Source organism: Rattus norvegicus, chromosome 17, assembly GCF_036323735.1.
Source record: "Rattus norvegicus strain BN/NHsdMcwi chromosome 17, GRCr8, whole genome shotgun sequence".
Lineage (NCBI taxonomy): Eukaryota > Metazoa > Chordata > Mammalia > Rodentia > Muridae > Rattus > Rattus norvegicus.
In genome coordinates this window covers 21,346,791-21,365,850 of record NC_086035.1, presented here as the reverse complement: position 1 = coordinate 21,365,850, position 19,060 = coordinate 21,346,791, and the positions used below count along the sequence as shown (strand labels likewise).

Below are 19,060 nucleotides of genomic sequence, written 5' to 3'. Positions count from 1 at the left end.
TGAAAGCGTGGCCCATCCACACTGCTCAGCCGAAAGCCAACTAAACAGAGTTGCTCCGAACAATGATTACAGAAATCCCGACTTTCTTCACCTTGGTTATGGATCCACAGTTTGCACAGAAATAAATAATACACACGAAGTCAAATTAGGACTAAAAAAACCGAGAAAAGAGAAAAAAAGGGGGAGTTGGGTGGGTGGGACAGCAATCTGGTACTCTTATGGCAAAACAATGGGGGTTTCTTTAAATAGACACTTTATTATATCCACAGGCGGTAAAATCCCAGAGCTACTGTTAGGCACGTAAACACAGACCCTGTAAGAAAAAACAATGAGAGGACCGTTAGCCCCTGAAGGGGTTTTCTTTTTGTGCTGTACCAGGTGTCAGAAGCCACTCAGAGGGCTGAGTAGGGAGGGATGCTGGCTACTTAGTCAGCATGTTGGTCTTCCCTCCTTGGGCCGCCAGGACCTGGAAACAGCAGACTGACTGATGGGCCTCGATCCTCGAAACTGTTTATTAAGAACAAGTCTCCACCCGGCGACCGATGCAAACGTGTCCAGTAGTCAAGAAAACCTTTGAACGCAAGTTAGACTCACGATTGTAGGATCAAAGGGCACACATATGTGCTATGCTATAAGGAACAAAATTTCATTGTTGAATACCACCATAACTTTAAAATATTTGATTGCGCTGAAATGTTAGAACTGACTTGAAATAACGGGTTTTGTTTTTGTTTATTTGTTTTGATGCCAACATATTCCTTCTTGGGCTTAAAAATTACAAAAGCAAGAATAACTTCTTTACACGATTGCCCTGTGGCTGGAGAGATGGCTCAGTGACCGCAAGCTGAGTCTGAATTCCCAGAACCCACGTGAGAAGCCGTACAGGCCAATAATGCCAGCTGTGTATGTGTGTAGGGGTGGGGTCAGGGGGTCAGGGGGTCAGAGGGTCAGGGTGTCAGATATAGGACTGCGGGTGTCAGCCTTGCTCCAGATTCCGGGAGAGACCCTGCCTCAAGGAAATAAGATAGAGAAAAACAGAGCAAGGAACCCACGCCATCCTCTGGCCTCTGCTGGTGCATACATGGGTAACCCCAAAGTGTCACAGCTGAAGTAAGACGGTCACAGGCCTTCCATTGTAGTTTTAAGCTATTTCCTGCCCTACTTCCCTGAAATCCCTAAACCATAAGAGAAAGAAGAGCATCCTACCAAAGTTAAGGTCCCATCAATTATAAAGTACAATGGTATCTTCATTACTAAGGAGGAAAATGGCAAATCAGAGGCACTCCATGCACTGGGGAGCACAGGATGTACTGTAACAAGAACATGTTCAAGCAGGAGAAAGGCTCAGTCAATGCCACGGGCTGCTCGCCTCCTGGTGCTCTATGACACTGGCCATGCTCTTCTCAATTGTTTGAAATACTCAGATGTGAAGCATCTTACCTGCTAAGTATTTGATTGTGTCAAGCTTGTGGGCTTCCAGCATTGTCTTGAGGCCAGCCACCTCGGTCTCTATCTTCCTGTCGGTCTGCGTCAGGGCTCTATCCTGCTGGGCATGCTTTCAAAGCAAAGAGGTTGAGAGCGTTAGAGCCTGTGGGTGCCGCCGGGTTCCCTGGTGCTCTGACCCAGAACTCTTTCTGGTTCAGTGAGGAGCAGTCCTAGTTTGAGAACTGGAGTTGGGACTTAGCGTTGGCTCTGATGTCGTCAGGCCACGTTGCATTGTCCAGAGCCCTTAATGTCTCCTGTCTCAGTTCCGTTCTGTTTGGGAAAAGGGATTAAAAGAAAAACAAACCAACAGCCCATCACTGGTCTTGCCCCATAAGAGCTACCGAGAGACTCAAGGCCAATAAGCTACATGGAAAAAGTTGTGAGAACTAGAGACTGCTTTACCTGCTGTGCCATTAGGAGGCCAGACTGTTCTCGATGGTAGTGATGTGTGGTCCCTGGCTAGCCCCTGCAGGGGACAGTGGACTCGAAAGTTCTGCCGACACATGGACACAGCCTTAGATCTGACAACAACAGTGCTGTCTTGATAGTATTTCTAGCCACACCTTTCCAGGCCGTCTTCTCTCACAGGTCAAACATCAGGTATTTTATTAACACGAGGCACAGCTACCAGGGGCTGATTTATGTCCTTCTCCAAACATAAGACGACTCCAGGCTGCACATTTAACCCTCGGTGGGCAGTGACCCTGGCTGCTATACTGATGTGTAAAAACACTGGGAACATTTTACTAAAAATTCAAGCACGAGTAGTTTCTTATGGACACCCATGTGGGCAAATAATAAGGAAATGAAGCCATTCCAGAGGAAGGTCTTCTTGTCTCACTGGTCCTTCTGCAGCACAGGTCCCAGGCAATACGATATGGGTATCACCCATCCTATAAGCTACATACACACTCTACTGCTAAGCTATGCAATGTATACAGAAACACATGCACACGCGCACATGCACGCACACATACACACAGAATTATGCACATCAAATTGCTATAACTGTAATTCATGCATATGTTTTACTGCAGTGAAAAAGTCCCAAATTAAATGTGCACACCTCCTGTAACATGTCCGACAACAGTTAACCCCAGAGCCATGCATGGAGAGGTAAAGATAAAAAGAATAGCAGAGAAGTCAACCTCAGTCCTTACCAGGGACACTATTTCTGTCCTCAGTTCCAGCATCTTCTTCTCATTCAATGAGTACTGAAACAAACATTCCACATGATTAGAGTCTCATCCACCATCTTTCTGGTGCCTTAAACATGCAGTCCTCATTGCCTCCTGGAACATCTAACAGGAGGCTGTCACCCTGCATCACCGTAGCCCGCCTGCTCTGTCTTTGTAGTTGAGGCTTCTCACACTCACTGTGTGGCTGGCTTAATATGAACCGGACACAGCTAGAGTCATTTGGGAAGCCGGAGAGAATGGCTCACCAGGCTGGCCTGGGGGAAGGGGTGGGGCATTTTCATGATTGCTGTGGGAAGGCCCAGTTCACTGTGTTGATGGTTGGGATCTATAGGAAGGCAGACTGAACAAGCCATGGGGAGCAAGCCAATAAGCAGCACCCCTCCATGGCCATCGGCTCCTGCCTCCAGGTCTCTGCTCTGACTTCCTCAGAGGATGACCATGGGCTGTGGTAAACCCTTTCCTCCCCAGGCTGTGTTTGGTCATGGTGTTTCTCACAGCACCAGAAAGAAAGCAAGGCCCTGGTGATGTGTGACCCTTTTCCATTTCTCTTCGATCTTTCGTGTTTGTTGGTTTGCTTTAAATCTCTCAGCTGTGATATCACTGGGTCCTGCCCACTATTAGAACAGCATTTCTTGGGTCCCATTTATATGCGTGTTGATCAATGTGCCTTTGGGCTTGGGAGGGCTGATAAGGGGGAGGACACCATTTAATTTTGGAATGATATCCCCAGAACTACAAGCGTGACACACATTACCGGCATTTGTAGAAGCAATGTAATATCGGGAAAAAATAGCTCAAGAAATATGATTCTGTAACAAGATATATTATCATTGTAAAGCATGACACGGATACAAGAGAGACAGCAGAGCGTCCCAGACTGTCTTAACAACAATGAAAAGAACCCCTGCTGTGGGAAACCGCAGCGCAGTGCTCCTGAAGGCTGTCAGCTATTAAAGCTGGTAAAAAAGATTTAGTACAGCTCTGTTGACAATAAAATAAAAATCAGACATGTTTCCATAATAACGAGTATGAGTATTTAACTTAGCGAAGGGCAACCGGTAGTTTAAATCAACATTTTAAAACAATATTGTTACCAGGAAAAATGTTAACGCCCTTTAAAGTCCCTAAAAATTTATACCTATAAGTTGTTTTCTTCAAACTTATTGGGCAAATAAATGTAAAAATGCAGTGGTCAGAAGTAACTCCCCACCCCCAACTCTGGAATCCTAAACTAAAGACCGGCCAGTGACTAAGGACCCTGGCTGATTTCATAAGCTGGGTTTCGGATCGGTGCTATTCCTCAGATCACCAGCAGAGGGCAGAGTGCAATGCTCTGCACACCTTTCCGCTCACAGCACTAACAAATACACAGGGAAAAGAAAGGCCTACATCTCCACGCTGTCGCCATAACAATGACACGTCTGGGGCTCTATCCCCTGGAACTTGGAACTGCTGTGGAAACTGGCTGTAAAAATGACCACAGTCTGTTTTTTTGTTGGCTGTGCTGAGCATTAAGCCCAGGGCTTTACACACGCCCAACATGTGTTCTTCCACTGAGTTACAACCTTAGTCCAATTCTACCAAAAACATAAAGAAGTCGAATTCCTTGTCTGCGTTACTGCACGGTCACAGGTTTACTGGTGGTACCGTTTCGGGCTTCAGGGTACCTTCACGGTCTCTCGCTCAGCAAATCCTCCACTTTGCATACATCTACGTTCACGCCCTGGAGCTCTGCCAACCTCTGAGATACATTTCTTCCCACCCTGGTTACGCACGCCCACGTCACTGCCTTCCTAAACCAAGTGGATTACAGCAAACCCTAGCACAGAGTTTCTCTTTTGGACACTAGTCAAGGAGGTCACTGACGTTTCCCATAGGCAGGGTGACTAGATCTCCTGACTCAACAGCTTCATGAGGTGTTAGGGCAGCCAATGGACTCAGCAAGTATTCCGAGTAACCACTGAAATCAGGGCAGCTCAGATACGATCACACACTTGTCTGAGTTCTAGCTTCCGTCATCACTAGGATACACTGACTGAAGGCAAATTCAGCAATGACAAGAACAGGAAGAGCAGTGTGGACTCCCCGGCATGGAAGCCATTTCCTGCTGGTGCCGAAGTGCTTCCCACACCCCAGCCTGCTTATGCGACAGGTGACAAAGGTACCTTTGATATCACTCAAGCTAAAGAGGGTCCCAGCAAGAAGATGGAGAGCTCAGACAGGAGTCATAAGTCAACAGAGTGTGGGGGATTTTGTAGCCCGGGGAGAGTGTGTGGTGTGTGTGTATGGGGTCAGGGGTTGGGGGGTTCAGGGTCAATGGTTATCACAGTAGAGAGTGTGAGGCCAAGAGTCTGAGTCTCAGAACTGCTTAAAAACAAAAACAACAAAAACAACCATCACCAGAACAACCCGACATATATCCACTGAAATACATGACCACTCACAGTATTTAAAAGACAACAGAGAAAGAAGCTTTAGTCAAAGTTCAATGTAGAATTTAATATAATGGCAATTTTACCTAAGTCAGAAAATCAGCTAACTTTTAAAAAGTTAGGGGCTGTGGGGATTAAATCAGTATTACATAGATTAAGACTGAGTGTAACTTTCTTATTAACACCTATGTAACATATTATCATATTAACATTATCTCTGTAACATATTAACATATTATCTTTGAAAAAAGTTTCAATTTCAGTTTGACTTTTTAATTTAAATGTCACTTTTGAAACCAAGTTTAAGTCCTGATCTAATTAAGATTTGAAACCAAGTTGTGAACTCTTATAAATGGACAAGTATCTAATAATATTTGTGTCTTGGGTGTAAGATTAAGACTTTGACAAGCATTCCATTCTAAAAAGAAATACATTAATGATTTACTTTAAATAAAGGAACATACCAATTCTTTTACTCTGCTCTTTTCTAGATTGAAGTTTAATTTGGTATCTGTCCGGACTTTGGTCACTTCATCCTGGGCAGAGGGCAGAGGACAAAGAGAATGAGAAGCCAGGGTAAAAGAGCTGCACCTTCTGAGACTTAAGCCCAGAGACATGGAGCCAGGCCTCCTGGTGTCCTAGGACTCTGGGCCAGCCACACCTCACATCAGCTCTGTGTCTAGCCCTCCCAGTTATCTATAGACAGTCCCCTTTGACCCCAATGTCAGCATGGTAGGGCTCAACTGCTTATGACCTCCTCATGGAATGTGTGAATAGGATTATCTAGAGCATTTTAGAAAATAAAGATGGACCAATGGAACAAAGTCGACCCTGCTACATACAGTTTCTCACTAAGACCCATCTAAATCTTTTCTGACACCACTGCTCTTTCCTGCTTTATGAAGTAACCAAATGCTGGGCCAGCAACCATCTAACCCACATAGAGTTCTACGGAGTCACCATCTTCTAGACGGGTCCCATGGCTACTTTAGAGGAGTTTTTTTTTTTTTTTTCTTTTTTCTTTTTTCTTTTTTTTTTTTTTCGGAGCTGGGGACCGAACCCAGGGCCTTGCGCTCACTAGGCAAGCGCTTTACCGCTGAGCTAAATCCCCAACCCCTAGAGGAGTTTTGATTTACAATGGTTTAGCCAGGCTTGGTGGCAGAGAGGCCTGGAAGCTCCCACACGCAGGAGGCACAGAGAGGGCCGGGGAACTCGAGTTGTACACAGTGAGGCCGTATCTTAGGAAAGAAAAATATTCCCACAATGCAATTCTCTTGATGAATGTGGCCACAGACACAGGTCACCAAACATCACCTGATGTGTGCTTTGGAAGTGCACTAAGCATTCTCCACACAGAACTGAGTTTCCCAGCACCTCTATTGCACCTATGACTTTAATCTACTAATAAATACATACACTTACATAGATGCCCGAGGACAGGAGGGGAACTCACCATTACTTGCTGCTTTAACTGGTGTAGTTCAAGTTTTATTTTCTAAAAACAGAGTAAAAAGGAAAAGTCAAGGACACGTGACAGAGGAAAGCCACAAAACACACATCATAGTAAACACTTAAGACCAAGCTCGCCAAGGCCCTGGGTTCGGTCCCCAGCTCCGAAAAAGAGAACCAAAAAAAAAAAAAAAAAAAAAAAAAAAAAAAGACCAAGCTCGCCAACGTCCTCGCCAGTGCGACTACACTCAGAACACAGACCTACCTGAGCTGGGTGGGTGGTGCAGCCTGCTACCTCAGCTCTGGGGACATTGAGGCAGGAGGATTGTGCAATGAATTTGAGGCTAGCCTAGGCGATAAAGTGAGTAGAATACTAGCCAGGGCTAATATTAATTAGTATAATAAATAAGACTTTGTCTCAAAAAACTAAAAACAAAACCAAACCACTAAGCAAGCGAAAACATCCATGTACTGTCGTCCCATAATGCACGTGCAGACAGGAAGAGCAGTCTGACTTCATCTGGGGGGGTGGCCCCCATCAAATGAGGGACAGCTGTTTATGACGCACACAGCCATATTCAGGGACCCTGTCTTCCTTTTATTTCCTCCTCTGTTTTTTCCTTCTGCCAATTCTGCCTTCTATGAGCTGAGTTCAAGGGGACAACTGTGAGTCCAGAAGGCAGCAAATAACTCCCCTGTACGGGGCCTCACGAAGACACAAGACGGAAGCAGGATGCAAAGATGGCGCTTCCCTAAGCCACACACCACATTTTAAAGAGACAGAAATCAGGCTGGTGGGATTGCTCAGTGGGTAAAGCACTGGTCATGCAAGCCTGACCAATCTCTAAAATCCATGGACAGGTGGAAGGAGAAACCCAGCCCCACAAGGTCATCCCCTGATCTCTACAAGAACACTGTGGAGCACACACACGCATCCATCTGTAATCTAATTCCAGAGGCTCTGACACCTTTTTCTGACCTCTGTGGGGCAGTGTATGCAAGTGGGGCACAGATATACATGCAGGGAAAACACATAAAAAACTTAAAAAGAAATATTAACTTATTTATATACTTGCTTTTGGTAGGACAGGGGTATTTTGTAGAACTACCTATTCCTAAGACTGCAGACTGGGAAGTCCTACTATCCACACATTAGGGCGATGTGTGTATTAATACAGCATCACAGACAATGAAAACAGGAGTTCGGTTACTGCAAGGCATCCGTCAGACCGAGGTCTAGAATGGGCAAAATTGGCTTAGTGGAGGTTTTATCAGCCAGGGTCATGGTTTCCTCTTGAGGAGGGACTGGAAGGAGCCTGGGCAGGACTTGTGGGTGGGGAACATCATCATCTTGATGACCTCAGCAGTGCACACTGTATAGTCACCGTGACTTCTTTTCCTGTGCCCTTCTTCTAGGTGAGTGTAGCTCAATGTCTTAACAAAAAGAAGGCCATGCAAGGCTGCAGCTTTACCTCATTTTCTGCTCTGAGGGCAGAAAACTCACTCTTCTCCAAGATGATCATATCTTTCTTCACGTTAGCAATCTTAGATATAATTTGCTGAAGAGTGATTTCCTAGAAAAAGAGAAAAATGACACGTGGAATCTTGTCCGGTCCCCTGAAACCTCCTTCTTCTTACCTCTACCTGCTAACGGGGCTAAAAAGAAACCAGAACAGCGTGTGAGACTGGGAAGGTCACCTCTGCTCCAAAGTGAGAAGGTAAGGAGGACACTTGTCCGTCCATCTGTCTCTCTGTCCGTCCGTCCATCCGCAGCAGAGGCAAACGAGCCACGGCTTTAGAGGGAGGGAGACCACAGCTGGGACAGGACGCTGTCACCTGCAGTCCTGTCCATACCTCAGTCATTAATGTCAGCTTGCCTGGAACAGTGAGTGTTGGTTCAAGCATGAGCCACAGCGACTAACTGAATGGCTGAATTATTTTTATGGCTGAATTATTTTTATGATCATTTTGTCCTCTGAACCATGGTTAAAATGACCATGCACTTTTCAACAGATCGTCATCCAAAAACGGTTTGAGTATTTATTTCCCGTAAAAACCCCCTTTCCGATTCCCGCCCCACCGACCCGCCCCGACTACGTTACCTGTTGCATCTTGCTGACCATGTCTTTGTAGATGATGTCCATGTTGGTCTCCGTAATCTTGACCAATGCCGACACAATGATTTCTGCTTGTTGAATGGTAAACCCTAGGCGAGCACACAGAAACAACCAGACTCAGAGGGGAACACAAAGAAGGACACAGGAAACACGCATGTTCCCGTGAAGGTCTGAACTCAGAACAAGGAAAGCGTGGCCTAGTGGGGGGCTGAGACCAGACCCACAGGCCGTGACAGGTCGGACACCCTGACTGGGAGGAAGCACTAGCTTGTTTCTGATGCTGTGAGGAGGGTGGGACTTGAGGAGGGTGGGAACATTTCTGCTCATCAACACAACTCTAGACGTCCCCCTTTCACCTCTACTTTTCTCTTAAATTCTAGGCTGAAAAGGACGTTATGGTAGAAAGGCCTGCTATTTCATTCAATAAGAAAAGCTGGACAGAGAGACGATGACACAGTGTTTGGCCATTTTTCCAAAGCCCATCACTGCAACTGACTTTTGCTACTTTGTAGGTTCTTCTTTTTCCCACCCTTCATCCCCCAGTTTCACCCCCTAACACTAGATAGGAGAGAAAGGAGGATAGAGGGGAGAGAGGGATTATGAAGATCGCTGAATCTAGTTTTTTTCCTTTTGTTTCTTCTTTGGCCATGGCTACTAACAAACCACCACCAACGCCCCCTGAACCAGCAGCAACCCACCAACACCACCTGTTGGGGCTCTAGCATTTATACACCCTCTGAAAAGTTCCCGGAATTCCAAATGTCACACAATTGCAGAAATTATCTAAGGCTGGCAAAACCACGCCTCTGCTAGAGCACAAGGCAAATCCTAGTCAGCTGCTATGGACGGTCTGAAGCTGCCCCACATGGGATTAAAATAGGAGTACGTTCAGGGTTGGGGATTTGGCTCAGTGGTAGAGCGCTTGCCTAGCAAGTGCAAGGCCCTGGGTTCGGTCCCCAGCTCCGAAAAAAAGAAAAGAAAAAAAAAAATAGGAGTACGTTCATATATTTCTGTGTTTTAAAAGGAAACCCAAATTCCAGAAATCTCAAAAAATGTCACCGCATACAATCTGCCTTGCTGCCTTTGATACCAGAAGGACCTTTGGGATTCTTTTTTTTTTTTTTTTTTTTTTTTTTGGTTCTTTTTTTCGGAGCTGGGGACCGAACCCAGGGCCTTGCGCTTCCCAGGCAAGCGCTCTACCACTGAGCTAAATCCCCAACCCCTTTGGGGTTCTTTTTATGTCTGTGGTACAGATAGATGTGTCACAGAAGCTTGAGGAGGGTGGGACTTGTATAGCTACACAGCAACCCAGGGTGTCTGCCTGCCCGACAGGCAGTGACCACCGCAGCTCACCTGTGGAATGAAGCTCCTCAAACGAGAATGTGTCCAACTGGATAAACAAACTTGGTGAAGTAAACACAGACGTGTGTGTATTTTAAATGCTCTGTGTTAGTCCAAAGCCTGGTATGGATGATATATGTGGCCTTCAATAGAGAACTGTAACCAGCCTATTTCTCCGAATATTAATTATAAGTGCACATCCTATGCTCCAAGTGCACTTTCAGGAAGGAAATGGCAGCCATCTGGTCTGTGCATGAGTGCGCGCGCATGTGGATGGAGAGGCCAGGGGCTGATAGCTGAGGGCCTTCCTAGCTCACTCTCCACCTTATTTTTCTGAGTAAGCTTTGCTCACTCAGGCAGAGGGCTGGCCAGCGAGCTCTTCTGTGTCCCCTCCTGGTGCTGGGATTATGGGTTCACCATTATGCCTACAGGGGTGCTAGCGCTCTGAAGTCAGGTCCCACGATGCTTACTTAACTTTCTGACCCTGGGGAAGAAAACCTGCTTCTCTTCCAGAGACTTTGGCTTCCACCACCCTTTTAGAGCAGCTTACAACTATTTGCAACCCCAGTTCTAGGGGATCTCATGCCCTAGGCTAGATTCTGAGGGCACCCTCCCCTTTCCCACAAATGTAAATAAAAATAAAACAAATCTTAAAAATGAAAAAAAAAAAAGAAAACAAACACAAAAAACAAACCACAGCCCAAAACAGGGCAGATGAGATAGCTCAGAGCATAAAGGCGCTTGGTGTTAAGACTGAAGACACGAATTCCATCCCCAGAACCACATGGTGGAAGGAAGAACCTCTCCCCAACCACGGTTAATATGTGTAAAACAAAACAAAACCAAATCCCAAAATCAACCAACCGAACCCACCAACAAATCCAAAAAACGAGCAAAAATGTAGTCTTTCAACAGAGAGAAACCATTTTAAAAAGTCTCCATTGTATCCATAGAGCAAAAAACATCCTTAAACGGGGTGAGGAAGGCAGTTAAAATTATAGGTGCTTGTACTGTCTGGTTCTGTGTGTCAACTTGACACAGGCTGGAGTTATCACAGAGGATGGAGCCTCCCTTGAGGAAATGCCTCCATGAGACCCAGCTGTAAGGCATTTTCTCAATTAGTGATCAAGTGGGGAGGGCCCATTGTGGGTGGTGCCTTCCCTGGGCTGGTGGTCTTGGGTTCTGTAAGAGAGCAAGCTGAGCAAGGCTGGGGAAGCAAGCCAGTAAGTAACATCCCTCCATGGCCTCTGCATCAGCTCCTGCTTCCAGACCTACTTGAGTTCCAGTCCTGACTTCCTTTGGTGATGAATAGCAATGTGGCAGTGTGAGCTGCTGAATAAACCCTTTCCTCCCCAACTTGCTTCCTGGTCATCGTGTTTTGCTCAGGAGTAGAAACCCTGACTAAGGCAGTGCATACCCAGCATGTATTATGCTCCCTTCCCTAGCATTGCATAAACTCTGTATGGTGGGTGGTACAAATCTGAAATCTCAAGAGGAGGCAGGAGGATCAAAAGTTCAAGGTTACCCTCAGCTATACAGTTAGTCTGAGGCCAGCCTAGAACACATAAGTGTCTTTGTCCTTAAAAAAGAGGCTTTGTTAGCTTTGGCTGTCAACTCCATACACCTGGGCAGAAGAAGCAAACCTTAAGAACCACTTCCATGACCCATCCCCATGTCTGTGGGTGCAATTTTTAAATTGATCTAAGATGGCCATGCCCACTACGGGCAGTGCCATCCTTGGGGCAAGTGGCCCTGGGCTACTTAAGAAAGCAGGCTGAGCAAGGCAGGAAGGAGCACCCCTCCACAGTCTCAAGTTCAGGTCCCACTGACTTCCTTCATGACTTCCTTCAATGACCGACTGTACCTTGAAGGCTGAATAAACCTTCCCCTCCCCCAAGTTACTTTTGGTCATGGTAGTTACCACAGCAACAGGGAGCAAACCAGAACATGAACCAAAAGCTTCCTGAAGGCTTCAGAGTCAAAGAGAGAGACACTCAAAGGAAGCATGAGAAGTACTAAAGCTTAGATCAACTGCACTGATCCAAGGTCGGGGTGTGGGGTGCTGGGCGAGGGGGGCTTACCATTTGCTTCAAGTAAGCACACCAGAGCGTGGGTGTCAAAGTAGAGCTGCCGACTCACAGAGGTGGGCAAGTTCCCCTTTCTGGGCTCCAGCTGATGGCACCTAGCAGACAGGCTTAGCTCTAGAAGGGAAAAGAACAGAAGGTAAGAACAAACGTAGCGGTGAGCAAAAGCCAGTTGATGCTACAGGTTACATTTCAATACTGCAGAAACCTATTCTGTTACTGTTCTGGAATCCATACATAGGACGTAACCCAGTGCATGTGAAATCCAGTTGTTTCCTGGACAACTTTCTCCATCCCAAGCAGAAACTGTACCCTGCAGTCAGTACGACAACTGTTTCAAACAGGGTCGCACTCTGCAGTCCAGACCAACCTGGAACAAACCGGCCTCAGGCTCAGTGATACTTCCCCTCCTCGGTCTCCCAAACCCTGGGGTCACAGGCTTCAGTCACCACCCAACCTCTTCCCCCCTCCATTGCTACAATCAGAGATCTCTTTAGGTCCTACTGTGTGTGTACTCTGTAGATTTCACACGCATGGCGTTGGACAACATGGTCTTAGCATGATGGTTAATGGTCATCCACACAGCAGAACATGTTGGCACTCATCGCTGTGTCACTGAATATTCCACTGTACAACCCCACCAGTGTTCATCCACTTGAGAACTGAAGGATGAGGGCTGTTTACACTTTGTGGCTCTCCTGCGTGATGCTGTGGCCACTGTTTCCGTTCTCTGGAATATATCCCAGGGAGCAGAACTGCAGGGCCATACGGTAACTGTCTAAGGAACTTGCCAGATCCTTTCTCAGGCGGTATCACCAATTTTGTTGCTTACCCGCAGCCAAGGAGGCTCCCAATTTCTCCACGTCCTCGCTAACACCTGTTAGGATGTTTGCTTTATAAATTTATCACCATCCTACTGGGTACAAACAGCATCTTGTTGTGGCTTTCGCCTGCACCCCTCTAACGATGCTGCACATCTTTTCATACGCCTCCTAGACGATGAGTATCTTTCTTGTAGGAATGTCTATCAAGTGTTTTGTCTCCTTAAAGAATATTTATAGCCAGGTGTGGTGGTATGTACCCTTAATCCCAGCAGATGGAAGGCTGAGGCAGTTGGATTTCTGTAAGTTCAAAAGTTCAAAGCCTGTTATACACATACATAGAGACCCTGTCTCAAAAAAACAAATACACACACACACACACACACACACACACACACACACACACACACACACACACACACACAGTTGTAAGCTATGCCCTGTGGATGTTAGGAACTAAACTCGAATTCTCTAGAAAAGCAGCAAGTCTTTCCACTACCCCTGCCCCAAGTCAGGGTTTCTCTCTTTAACAGCTCTGGCTGTCCTGGAACTCAATTTGTAGAACAAGCTAGTCTCAAACTCACAGAGATCTGCCTACCTTTGCCTTTCAAGTGCTGGGATTAAATGCCTGCACCACCACACCCACCATGTCCACCACTGGCTCCTAACTCTTGAGCCAGCCTCTCCATAGATTTTTAACCGGACTCTGGTCTTTCTACTATTGAACTGAAGAGTTCTTCCTTCCAGTCACACTGGTGCTTTCCTTTTTACCCTCATTTTAGCATTCTCGGAAGACCTTCCAGGCAACAAGCCAGGAATAATTTTATACTTTGTAACTAAGCTGTAACAACATCTAGGACCTAGACTATGACTCTTTCTAGTAACCTGTTCATGAGTGAACTCACTTCATCCTGGGCCTTTTCCATCACCATTCACATCTAGTCCAGGACTAGAGGCAGCTCTGGAAGATTACAGGAAGACTGTCCAGGGTTGGGCACGAGGCTTTGTCAATAGTGTGTTTGCCTGGTGCACAGGAGCCCCTGCATTCAATGCTCAACACCATATAGAGCCAAGGGTGGTGGTGCACGCCTGACATCCTAGCATTCAGGAAGAGGCAGGAGGTTTAGGAGTTGGAGGTCATCCCTGGCTACATTGGGAGTTTGAGGCCAGCCTGGTCTATATTATGAGGAGCCTCCCCACCTCCCCCCTCAAGGTCTGTCTAACACAAAGCATAGGGAATTCAAAAAAGTGTTGCATAAATGAAAGCGCTCCTCAAGGGGACTTCCTAGGGGACCTCAATCATCTTAGTCCTCTGCTGGACTATTCCACTGGCAAGGGGGCTTGAGAACATGAGTCTAGAACTGTGGTTCTCACCTTCCCAATGCTGTGACCCTTTAATACAGTTCCTCATGCTGTGCTGACCCCCAACCGTAAAGTGATTTTGTTGCTACTTGATACCTATAATTTTGCTACTGTTAGGAATCATAAAGTAAACAGCTGCTGCAGGACATCTGATATGTGACCCCTGTCACATAGGTCATTTGTCCAAAAGAAGGGACGCAGGTCTAGAGGAATGGCAGGGTCGCTGTAGCCCCCATTTCCTTGTTTTAATGAGACAGCAACTCCTGGGACTTATAACATTAACACCATCCCCACCCTACCATATCTACACAGCAGAACAAAAACAGTCTCTCAAGGTTTGAACATGCTTGGTCCAGGGAGTGGCACTATTAGAAGGTGTGGCCCTGTTGGAGTAGGTGTGTCACTGTGGGTGTGGGCTCTAAGACTCTCATCCTAGCTGCCTGGTATTCTGCTAGCAGCCTTCAGATGAAGATGTAGAACTCTCAGCTCTGCCTGCACCATGCCTGCCTGGATGCTGCCATGCTCCCACCTTGATGATAATGGACTGAACCTCTGAACCTGTAAGCCAGTCCCAATTAAATGTTGTCCTTATAAGAGTTGCCTCGGTCATGGTGTCTGTTCACAGCAGTAAAACCCTGACTAAGACACAATCAGAACAGGGGTTGGAGAGAAGCCCCAGCGATTAATGCCACCGACTGCTCTTTCAGAGGATTCTGGTTCAATTCCCAGCACCCACACGGTCATTCGCATGTGTGAACACACATGTGTTCAGATTCGTATGTAGCATATGTGTGTGTGCCTGCCTGTAGATGCCTCAGATTGATGTCTGGCATCTTTCTTGACCAATCTGTACCTTAGTCACCCATGTAATGTCTCTCGATTGAACCCAGAGCTCATGGGTATGGCTAGAGATCGCCCACAACTGCACCTTCTGAGTGCTGGAAAGGAAGGTCACTATGTAAGCCCAGTATATAATTTATGTGGGTGCTGGGGACCTCAACTCTGGTCCTCCCGCTTGAGTATTTTATCCACCAAGTTAGATCCCCAGACCAACACACCACCACTGTTAAAAATGATTTGTACATTGACCAGTTTTTTTTTTTTCCTTCCTTTTTCCAGAAACAACTGGAACCAGAAATAGCAAGCTTGGTTGAAGAAAGCTGGCTTCTAAAAAGTAAGGGAAAGGGCTGGCCACTTCCCAATGGGCGTTTTACCCACAGAGGGATGGGAATGCCACCCTGTTTGGTCAAGACAACAATGAGGACCCAGGAGTACTTAATTCCCAGGGATCACAGCAGGAAGACGTTAACTTAAGGGGTATTAGAATGTAAGGTGTAATTCTCCTCTCTGGAGACCTTCGTCACAGTCAAAGGGTGCTAAAATCCATCATTGTAAAAGAAGCCCAAAGATAGCCCTGAATGGATGAGAAACCAACTGTAAAATTATCCACTGAGGACCTCAGGCACAAAACTGAACTAACAACCTCGGGCCAAGGATAAAGGAGCAAAATGCTGACAGCTTAAACGGGCAGGAAAGCTTACTGTTTCTGCTGCTTCCCTTTTAAAAATGCAGCTATCCTCTCAAAAGAAGGAGAACAATACAATGGCACTATCTTGCTAACACAATGAGAAAGAACCCCCGCCCCCAATCTTTGTGCCAAAACCATACATTAAGAGCAAAAACATCGGCAGGCAACAGCTTGTGAAAAGTCCAGCAAGCAGGGGTGTGGTAGCTTAGCCTTTAACCCCAGCACTTCGGTGGCACAAGGGATCTCTGTGTTAGGCTACACGGTTCTCTCCTGGTCTCAAAGCAGAACAAAACAAAATAGCACACAGGAAGGCAAGGTATGGAAATAAGAAGCCAGACAGGTCTCCAACTCCTAATCCTACAAAACACGGACAGAAAGCTCACTGCTTGTTTTCCTACCTATGTGTAAAGCGTCCCTCGTTTTTTCTGAACTATTAGGAGCCTCTCCCCTAGCCATAAGCATTCTTAAATTTTAGATGCAGGTAATGATCATAGAAAAAAAATATGGAAGACCAACGCGTGGGTGTATATGGCTACCATAGACAGAAACAGGTTACCCAAGAAGTAATTATGCCACGTTTGCTGATTAGCCTGCAGGATAAGATTTAATCTGCTACTTACTATGAACACATTCCAGGTAGTTTACTTTCCTTGTCTTAGGCAGTTCAGTGGTGTCCCTCGCCTCCTTCAATTACCTAAATGACACAGAGATTCCTACTCTGGCCACTCAGTTTAAAGGCACAGAGTTCTTCTTCAAGCCGTAAACATAAAGCCTCTATTTTTCTTTATAGTATTTGTCGTTAGTAAGTGCGTATACATATACAAAACACCTGCTGCATATCTTGCAGAAAGCTCCGGAAAGAGAAGAGTTTGTTGAACTTATTACCTCCAAACAGCTAGAAAAGTGTCAGGCAGAGAACAGGCAACAGCGGACCATGAAAGAATCAATAGTTTGGAATCAAAGGAAAACGGCATCCCTTCATTCCTGGATCTGCGCCCCTCGGACCTGAATACCCGGGCACCGGCTTCTAGCACTTTTCCCACTTCTCCCTGGCTCCAACATGTGTGCAAAGGCAGCCCGAGTATGCGTGTCATCCGGTGTCAGGCCACCCGGGCTCTGCGCTCCGAAACCTCGCCCCAGCGGCGCGACCACAGCCCAGTCACTTGGGTGACCTGTGGTTCCTCCCTCCGGCCTCACCTCTCCGGCTGCTCACGAGCGCGGCCACGCGCCGGGCACCCAGCCGCAGACGGCCCAGCGCGTTCCTGCCAGCGCCGAGCGCGGCCGCGGGGATGACGAGCCCCGGGCGCGAGCGCTCAGCCAGCGTCCTACGCGGGGCGGTGGCGGCCAGGCGCGGGGAGGGCACGAGCAAGAGGAGCAGCAGCCGGGACGCGCGGGCGGTCCGTCCTCGAGGCCTTAGCCAGCTTCGTCCGCCGGGCAGCGTGGAGACGCCGGGGCGCACCGGAACTCCGCAGCCGGAGGACAGGAGCCGCTGGCGACCCGGTGTGCGCTTCGGCCGCTCGGCCGCCAAGGAGCCGCTGTCCATCCCCGAGTGGGTCACAGGCCGGAGCGCGCACGCATGTCGCTCCCGCGCGGTCCCGATTCCGAGTCGCCTCGGGAGCGAGCGTGGGCCGCCGTGCAGACCTGCCCTTTCCTGCCCGCCTGCGGCGTAGTCCGCCGTTGCCACGCCTCCTCCCCATAGCCGCCAGCCTCGTCGGAGCCCGCCCTGACCACGCCCCTCAGATGGCGGCCCCAGCCCGGCTCCTCCAGTCTCACCCTCTCCCGGGCTCGCCTTTGCATCACCACGCCCCTGTCCCCTTGCCATGGCCTGCCGTAACCTTGTCTCTGGGGCGGGAACTAGGGTGCGCCTTAGCCATTTTCCGGCTGCAGAATTACGCTGCTCTTTCTGCTTCTGTGACTTACAGTTTCATTATGCAGTTGTCTTAAGAATGTTAATGGCTTCTTTGTCCTTCGCAGACCGGTGAAAAGTTCTTGACTGCTCCGGCTGGCTTAGATTTTTATTTAACTCAAGTTCTCTAGGGTTGTGTTTTAGGGAATTATTCACAGGGTATAGGGAACTATGTTTCCAGAGCCCATAAGTTAAATTTCCAGGTTTTTTTGTTTTGTTTTTTGTTTTGTTTTTTTGAGACAAAGTTTCACTATGTAGCCCTCACTAGCCTGGGACTCACTATGTAGATCAAGCTGGCCTTTGCCACCTGAGTGATGGGATTAAAGGCGTGCACTATCACATGGGGCTACAGCTTTTGTTTTGGATTAGCGCACAATAAAAGGTCCTAGTGTGGAAACGTAAAACGTGGAGTATGAATGTTAAACTAGACTGGATAATAAGATATTTGAGGGGGCTGGAGAGATGGCTCAGTGGTTAAGAGCACTGACTGCTCTTCCAGAGGTCCTGAGTTCAAATCCCAGCAACCACATGGTGGCTCACAACCATCTGTAATGAGATCTGATGCCCTCTTCTGGTGTGTCTGAAGACAGCGACAGTGTACTTATATATAATAAATAAATATTATTTAAAAAAAAAGATATTTGAAACAGGCAGTGTTTTAGCTCGGAACTTTTCGAAAGACTGTCGCACTTTAGAGTTTCCTGGTCCTTTGTGTTATCTTGATGCATGATGAATCACCTGTACCAGTCACTATGCTGGGAGAGAGAGAAAAGACATTGCTGTTGGATGGGTGGGGGCAGAGAGAGCGGGGGGGGGGGGAGGCGGGGGGGGGGAGACAGAGAGACAGAGAGACAGAGAGACAGACAGAGAGAGGAAGGAAAAGGAAAGGACATGACTGCCTCTCTTACGTTGGAGGAGGGCATAGTCAGAAAAGGGAAAACATAGCCAGAGACAGACCTCTGCGAGAGTCCAAAGGACTGAACCTGACCTTGAGTCTGGCCACTTGGGAGAAGTGGAAGTGAGAGGAGAGAGAGGAGAGCCAGAAGTGTAGAGTAAAGGGGGCAGGTAACCAAAATGGTTAGGGAAGGGCATCTAGGAGAAGGGCAGCCCAGCCCCTGGGCTGGAGACGTTTAGGATGGGGGCAGAGTATGCCAGCCAGAAGGACCCTGTAAGAGGTAAGCACTGAGGGATGCTAAGAGAACCTGGCAGCCCAGTCTGCTTTGAGAGGTTAAATAAGCACCTTAGTTAGCCCTTTGTCTGGGGTTTGAGACCTAACAGTTATATTCTGGAAGTGATCAGTAATTAAGGTCTTTTTCTTTTCTTTTCTTTTCTTTTC

General features: G+C 47.3%; 1 protein-coding gene and 1 long non-coding RNA gene across 2 annotated transcripts; one reads left to right on the top strand and one right to left on the bottom strand.

Moving 5' to 3' along the window:
- Positions 1-236: 236 nt before the first annotated feature.
- On the bottom strand, positions 237-17,361 carry Mcur1 (mitochondrial calcium uniporter regulator 1). Its single transcript, NM_001305178.1, has 9 exons — positions 17,016-17,361; positions 12,105-12,224; positions 8,668-8,771; positions 8,038-8,139; positions 6,570-6,611; positions 5,581-5,652; positions 2,646-2,699; positions 1,441-1,555; positions 237-313 (listed from the first exon to the last, which is right to left on the bottom strand). The coding sequence occupies exons 1-9, from the start codon at positions 17,359-17,361 to the stop codon at positions 258-260; spliced, it is 1,011 nt and encodes a 336-aa protein (NP_001292107.1). The 3' UTR covers positions 237-257.
- LOC134482833 (uncharacterized) lies at positions 7,891-16,802 on the top strand. Its single transcript, XR_010059429.1, has 4 exons — positions 7,891-8,283; positions 14,746-14,850; positions 15,410-15,464; positions 16,666-16,802. It is a non-coding gene; the product is annotated as an uncharacterized LOC134482833 (long non-coding RNA).
- Positions 17,362-19,060: the final 1,699 nt, after the last annotated feature.

Bases quoted from the DNA above. Each gene is read 5' to 3' on its own strand.
- Mcur1 (NM_001305178.1), bottom strand. From the start codon at position 17,361: ATGGACAGCGGCTCCTTGGCGGCCGAGCGGCCGAAGCGCACACCGGGT. The intron at 2,700-5,580 runs GTATGTTCCTTT...TGTTTGTTTCAG, and splicing joins AGAGCAGAGTAAAAGAATTG to TACTCATTGAATGAGAAGAA. The intron at 314-1,440 runs GTAAGATGCTTC...TTTTTCTTACAG, and splicing joins CACAATCAAATACTTAGCAG to GGTCTGTGTTTACGTGCCTA.